Source organism: Mobula birostris, chromosome 18 (genome assembly GCF_030028105.1).
Source record: "Mobula birostris isolate sMobBir1 chromosome 18, sMobBir1.hap1, whole genome shotgun sequence".
Classification (NCBI taxonomy): Eukaryota; Metazoa; Chordata; class Chondrichthyes; order Myliobatiformes; family Myliobatidae; genus Mobula; species Mobula birostris.
In genome coordinates, this window is record NC_092387.1 from 40,562,682 (window position 1) to 40,570,256 (window position 7,575).

General features: G+C 43.3%; 1 protein-coding gene across 2 annotated transcripts in view; it reads right to left on the minus strand.

Moving 5' to 3' along the window:
- The window catches only part of LOC140212073 (rho GTPase-activating protein 22-like), a 295,845-nt gene extending 288,537 nt beyond the window's left edge, over positions 1-7,308 (minus strand). For both annotated transcript variants that reach the window (XM_072282564.1, XM_072282562.1), the window contains exon 1: positions 7,204-7,308. Coding sequence is in view for 1 of the 2 variants with exons in the window: in XM_072282562.1 (XP_072138663.1) it covers positions 7,204-7,255 (52 nt within the window). In the remaining variant the exon portion in view is untranslated. The remainder of the gene's footprint in view (positions 1-7,203) is intronic.
- Between the last annotated feature and the right edge of the window lie 267 nt (positions 7,309-7,575).

Consider the following 7,575-nt stretch of genomic DNA (forward strand, 5'->3'; position numbering starts at 1 on the left):
ACAAGTAGCCCAGTGTCTGGTTTGGCTTCTGAGATAGTCACTTGAGCCTGTCTGCTGCAGGATAAGGACGGGGCTTTCACCCAATGGGAGACCAATTCACCTCTAATCTGTGTCCTACCCATTTTGCAGAAAACAGTGAGATGCTTCCACACTGTCTGCTTTTCTTCTGCACTCCCACTCTATTTATATAGGGATAATCTTTCCACATACTCTCTCCTACTCCCTCTCTCTCACTCTCTCTCACTCTCTCTCTGTCTCTCTCTTGCTCTCTCGCTCTTTCCCTCTTGCTTGTGGTGATGCAAAATGAAGAAGTGAGTGTTCGGCAGTTCTCAGTATCGTTTTGTTCCACTATTGCAGAGGGAGGAGGCGGAACAGAGAAAGTGGCAATAAATTGCAACAACTTCCTGTCATTGCAAGATAGCAACACAGACACCTCTGCTGTTCCTAAATTATTGAGAGCACAGGCAGGGCTTGCAATTGTGTGATGATGCACGGGTCTCTTTGGTGATGCAAAATAGCCCAACTGACCTGAAGCCCATGTATCAAAGTGTAAATTACTACAAAACTTTGGCAGTATTTCTCATGTTAATTCTTACTCAGGTTGGGGGCTCTGCTCTGCTCTGCTCTGAGAGATGACATCTCACACATGCAGAGATGTATTCAATGCACATGTGAAATCTCACACATCCTTTTCCCACAATGTATAAGACAATCCTAAATTCTCTCACAGGCATAAACTTTTATTCCCTCAAGAGTCTAGGATCATTAGGCAAAGTTAATTTATTTGGTTACTGCTGAAGATGAGGTCCTTGACCTCACTGGGACACACTGACAGATCCAAACCGACTAGCAACAGGATTAGAGGCCCTGTGTTATACTGTTCTCACTGATCTTTTAAAAAAATGCAACATTATGGTGGATGAGGTAGTGCACCAGGGATCCAGAGTCAGTCCTAAACTCAAGATGCTCTCTTTGTGGAGGCTGTACATTCTCACTGTGACTGTGTGGGTGTCCCTTGGTACTCTGGTTCAATCCTTGGTTGGTAGCTTTATTGGCCAATGGAAGTTACTTAGTGCAGCTTAATAGTAAAAAGAAATTGGGAAATAATGGGAGTATGCTGACTACCCTTCTTCCCTAGATCAATGTTGGATTAGACTGCCAATGACCACAGGAGAGATGATCACAGCCTGGTGGGAGAGAGGGAAGAATATAGAAATAAAGTGGAGATTCGGGGTAGGGGCCTGGCTATTATAGCCACTACTCCCTTTAAGGTGTGCACGTGTGTGCATGCACACAACTTTTGCTACATGTGCACAAAGGAATTTAAACTGCGCACAAAAGTTTGTCTGCCTCTACCTCATTGGCATATTAAGTATATTTCACGAGTGTACACAATCACATTTCATTTTCCCATTTCTGATGCGGATGGTATTGACAACATGGAGTTTGCGATAATTTGTCTGCAAATTTTAGGACTGTCTTATTTATACTGTTTTTATTGAAGAAATTATTTATTCACTATGTTGAATTCCAAAGAAGCAAAGGGCATAAAGCGCAAAAGAACTGCTAATTCATTTACAGCAGAATGGCTTAATGAAACAGTGGAAACTGCTTCACCAAAAGCTCATGGGATCAGGAAAGTGCAGCTACAAGAAATATTAATGCACAATACAGAGGCTGGTGTTACCTGCGTGTATTGTTGCGATGCAAAAGTTGCTGGAGAATTTGCAAGTGGGACGAAGTGGAATGATATTCAGAAACTTGACTTTTTAAAGTATCATTTAGCAAGCAAATCACATATGGACAGTGAGAAAATATCTCATTACCCACTATAGGCCTGCTACGTACGTTTTGTGAGAGTGCAGATGAACGAGAGCGGAAACTATCAAACCCAGAGGAGATCAAAGTTCTTATTAACAGTGTTTTGCTAGCTGATAAAATGAATACCTCTATATATAAAATTCAGTGCACACATGCTGTCACTGGGCAAAAAAAAATGCACAGCAGAAGATTTTTGGCACACTGGTCATTGCAAATTAGAGGGAGCATTGATTACAGCTCTCTGCACCTGCTCTGCCAAAACAAAATCATGGTTGATCTAATCTTAACCTGTCTGTTCCTCCTACACCTTGAGCTCAAAATAGCCCAAAAGTCTCTTACAGCACTGAATATATTCAATAATTTATTCTCATCCCACTCTTGGGTAAAGGATTCCAGAGAGACTGAGATAAGAAATTCTTGCACATCTTTGTCCTAGGGCACCATGTTAGAGTGATACTATTACAGCTTGAGGGGACAGAGTTCAGAGTTCAACTCTAGTGTCAACTGCAAGGAGTCTGTACGTCCTCCCTGTGGAACACGTGGGTTTTCCCCTGGTGCTCCAGTTTCCTCCTACAGTCCAAAGATGTACTGAGTAGGTTAACTGGTTATTTTAAGTTATCCCATGATTAGGATAGGGTTAAATCGGGGTTGTGGGATGATGTGGCTGGAAGGGCTGAAAAAGCCTACTCCATGCTGTATCTTCAAATAAATAGATAGATAGATAGATAGTCAGTCAGTCAGCGGGTGCTGTCCCGAAACCGGGGTTGGCGGCTGTGCACCTCCATCTTCTTCGATCTTGCGCTCTTTTTCTGGCCTCAGCATAACTCAACCCAGTCCATTGCCTCACATTATTGTACCAAGTGGTTCGCTGCCTTCCTCTTTCCCTCTTTCCTTCTATCATCCCTTCCAATAACAATTTCTGCAGTCCACCACCTCTTAACAAGTGCCCTGCATATTCCAGCTTCCTTTTCTGCACATTCTTCAGCAACTTCTTTCCTCTTCTCGCTCTCTTCAACACTTCCATATTACTAAGCTTCATCACCCATCTAATGTTCTGCATTCTCCTTAAATACCACATTTCAAATGCCTCCAGTTGTCATTGTGCGTCCTTGCATAAGGTCCATGATTCGACTCCATACAACAGACTGCTCCAGACATAGCATTTCCAAATTCTACAATACAGCCCAAAGTCCAACCTCTTGCCACATAGCACGTCACTATGCGCCAACCCAGAACGCCAGAACGTTGATCTTGCAATCTCAATTCTTCGTCTAATTTCTCTATCACATTTCCCATCCTCTGTGACCATCTGTCCCAAGTACACAAACTTCTTGACTTGCTCTATGCCTACACAGTTAATTTTGATACTGATTTCGGGGACTTCTTTCTTCCGTGATACTACCATCATCTTCGTCTTTGCAACATTTATTTTCATTCCAAATCGTTCTCCTTCAGCATTGGAGATAGACAGACAGGCAGATAAATAAATAAATAATCGAACCGATAAATAGCCAGCTCTATATGGGTCCTCCCTAGAGTTTGAATACCCGATTATGCACTGCCCCTATATACGAGTGGGTGTTTGGGACACCAGCAGGATGGATCTGCCGACTGCTGAGGGACTAAAGCAGGCATCTTCTGCACTTAGAAACTTGGTTGGTGGCCGTATTTCTGACTTGTGAACAGTCTTGGTTATGAGCAGCCTACATGTACAGGACTCTGTTGTAGCCCGGAGCGGGCCCGTGTTCTGAACCACTGTCCCCCAGTGCTGAACTCCCCGTGAGGAGACACTTCTCAATATCTGTCCTATCAGCCCTGGCTTGCAATCGTTATTGTTTCAATAAATTTGAACCAAGGCCTTTGCTGTATTGGTTGAAGTTGGCTAGGGGTGAGGGATGAATGGTCTGAATCAGAATCAGGTATATTATCACTGTGAGTTTTGTTCTTTTGTGGCAGCAGTCCAGTGCAAGATATAAAAAAAACTACAAGTTACAAAAGTAGTGCAAAGAAGAATAATGAAGTAATGTTCACAGGTTCATGGACCATTCCTAAATGTTTAGTGTGGGTGTTCAAGCTCCTGTACCTCCTTCCTGATGGTAGTAATGAGAAGAGGGCATGTCACGGATGGTAAGGGCCCTTAACAATGGATGTAGTCTTCTTGAGGGACCACATTTTGAAGATGTCCTTGATGGTAGGGAGGTTGGTGCCCATGATGGAGCTGGCTGACTCTACAACAGTCTGCAGCCTCTTTCAATCCTGTATTTTGGCATGTCAAGCACAAGGGGTGGGGGGCAAGATTTCAGGGCCCAAAGATTCGGCTGGAAAGGAAGAGGGAGTTGGGAGGTAGCTTCTGCAGGCCTTTGGATCGGGGAAAGGTCAAAAGAAAGTACGGAACTTACTGATGGAAAAGCTTTCTATCCAGCATTGTGCTGGAAACACTAGTTACTTCTGGGAATGCCCAATGATGGGCATTGCCAGAGCAACATAATCTTAATTTCCCAGCCAAGTTTCAAAAAGAACGTGGCAGAGGAAATAGCATCATCCCATCTACTGCTGGCAGCAAGATCACATCGTGGGCACATGTGATTTCAGCATGAGGGTACTCATACCTAGATGTACCCTGCAGAATTTCTGGAGAAATCATCCATAGGAGACTACATCGTACTTTTCTCTGTGTAAAGTTGTTTATCAGTTTCACAGGTCTGTTCTGTTGCAGAATTTCTAGGCTGTACCTCCTTTATCAGATATTGTGAGCACTTTGTAAACGCTAACCTTTTGTATAGATTTGGAAGACAGTTATGCTGTGATTACACATGGCTCAAATACCAGTGCTTGTCCTTGGAAATGTGCATGAAATTTAAAATTTAACTTCTTATAGATCCAACTCTTCAGTGATTCCTAGACAGCTGATGTCTATCTCAGCCACGTGCACAGTGAAAGACAGGGTATCTACTGGGAAGGGGCTTCTTCTTAGGAGATAGCTGAAGACCAGAGTGTCTCAGACTCTGAGGGTGCACATTGAGGACTGAGCTAGAAGGAAAGACTTGTACCCTCATGAAGTTGAGAGACCTTGCAAGCCTGTTCTCCAGAAAGCTTTAGAGACTGAATGTTTGAATATTCAAAGCTGAGATAGACAGATGTAAATAGAAATGAGGCAGAAAAGTGGGCAAGAAGGTTGGATCAGTCATGTTATTATTGAATATCAGGGCCAAACTTGAGGGGCTGAATACCCTGCTCCTCTTTTAACTTCTTACGATGAGATCCAAAACTCAAAGCAAACAACCTTGCAACAAAATGGAGATGCATGACTCAACACATGGAGAAATTCAGCAGGGCAGGACAGAAATGGACAGCCGGCATCTTTATCTGGACTGGAGGAAAACTCCTTCAAAGTGGGCATGTCTTGAAGAGACTTTGCAGTGGAGTAGCAAAATGGAGATACAAAAGATTGCAGATGCTGGAACAACAGTCAATCTGCCACAGGAACGGGTCCTGCAGCCACAGTGGGAGGAAAAGACTTGTCAACATTCAGATGTTGCTCCAGATTCCAGCATCTGTAGCCTCCTGTCTCTCCTTTGCGGATACTGGGATCTGGGACAACGCACAAAAAGCTGGAGAAACTCAACGGACCAGGCATCCGAAGTTTCTGTTTCTCTGAAGTGCAGTCACTGTTGTAATCTGAGAATGCGCGAGTTAAAACAAACAGACGTGATTACCATATGACTTGCTTCATTTCCTTTCTTTCATAGACTCCTCTCCATGTGAGCTTTCTACTGGTGTCCCACATGATGTCGAAGTTCTGTTGTCGGCTGTCTGTTACTGTTCCTTGCTTAACACACAGCAGAGATCACAGCAAGGTAGAGTGAGCATTATACATCCAGTGACCAGTTTATTTGGTATCTCCTATACCTAATAAAGTGGCCACTGAGTGCAGCATCCGACACAGCAAGGGCACGCTGATGGTGGCTGAGTGTTGGATGAAGGGGAGAGCTAGAAATCCCTCTCTCAGGCTAGCAAGGCTTCAGAACCAAGCGAGGCCTTTGTCAAACATATAGAGGAAAAATGTTGCCCATCATTTTCAACCATTCAATGAGCATGTGAAAGGGAATGAATGGAAACGGGAATACTTCTGTCATCTTTCTTGTGGAACAAATTTCTGACCCTTAAAGTTAAGTTAAAAGCACTGCTATAAATAAATTGAAGGAACTCGTAAACAACCACATACTTTGGGATTAGAATAAAGAGGTGGTATCCAAGCCTACTGAGTCTATGAAAAGGAACACAATCACAGCATTATTGAGAACTGATATGAATACACATTACACAACTGGCATAATTATTACGTCAGCGTATTGTAAGATCATACAGCAACAAGCAACAAGTCTCACTTCCCTCCTGTAAGAGGCAGCACAGTAGCGTAGTGGTTAGCACAACGCTTTACAGTACAGGCGACCAGGGTTCAATTCCCTCCGCTGCCTGTAAGGAGTTTTAGCATTCACCCCGTGACCGTGTCGTCCAGGTGCTTTGTTCCTCCCACAAGACCTATAATTGGGCGCTGTAAATCGTTCTGCAACAATTTGGATGAAATTGGGGGAATGCTGATTGCTGTGGAGGGCCTATCCAGCACCGTATATCAGTAATAATAAAATTACTGCCATAGATTATGAAGCACTAACCGTCAAATGCAAACCCATTCTGGATATACAGACAAGCCTTGATATCATTCCTTTAATATACACCTTGCAATGAAATTGAAAAACATTGCCATAAGAGAAGTTTACCACTTTGAAAAAAAAAGCATACACTGGAGGCAATTTAGTACAAATTTTATCGAGCTTGCTGTTGGCTGCAGGTCAATATTGTCTCTGTTTAATGAAGTCCCAGGGTTAAAGGTCAGCTCTTCATGAATAGCAAGTAGTTGTTTGGTTTGGGGGTGTCTGGTTAAGTACTACTGCAGTGACTTCCTGACGATCACACATGAGTGTGACACAAGAAGTTTGCTCCAATTTCCACTTACTTTAAAATCCCAAGGACTAATGGACAAATGTCAAACTCTTGTGTGGGAGATGATATCCCTTTAAAATATTGTCTTCGGAGCAAATTATTTGACTACATTGTTCTCCTACGAGCTTCACCACTGACACATCAGGTGAATAACATGCTCACCTGGATGTTGAACTAAACTTCGAACTGTGCTAAAGTCAAATACAGCACAAATTCAACAATAAACACCAATTCCTCAATAAGTTCATACTATGATGATTGTAGAAGCCGAGAAAACCATATAGAGTTTAAACATTTATCGATAGCTGCAGGATTACCCTGCCCATTAACTTCCTAAAGAAGTGAACCTTGTGCAAGTAACTGTTTAACTAATAGTACCTCTGGGCTGGCGAGATAGCTTCTTTCTGGTTTTACAACAGCACTGTCCCATACTGCTGATCCTTCGGTCTGTCGCTATAGAGATGACATGCCAAGTCCAAGTCATCCAGAGAAATATTCACACGTGCAGCTCTCAGTCCAAGCAGTCCCAGTGCCAGGAGGGACAGAGCAGCTCTGCTGCAGCATTATTCCAGGCTTCTGTTCACAGCAAGCTGTCTTTCATTCATTTGAGCCTTTAAGCTCTACCCTCTTGCCTTTTACTGTAGAGTTCCTGAAGAGTCCTGACACCAACAGCAAACCCCCACCTCTCCCTCTCTCCCTCTCTCTCTCTCTCTCTCTCTCTCTCTCACTCACACACACACACACAGTCAG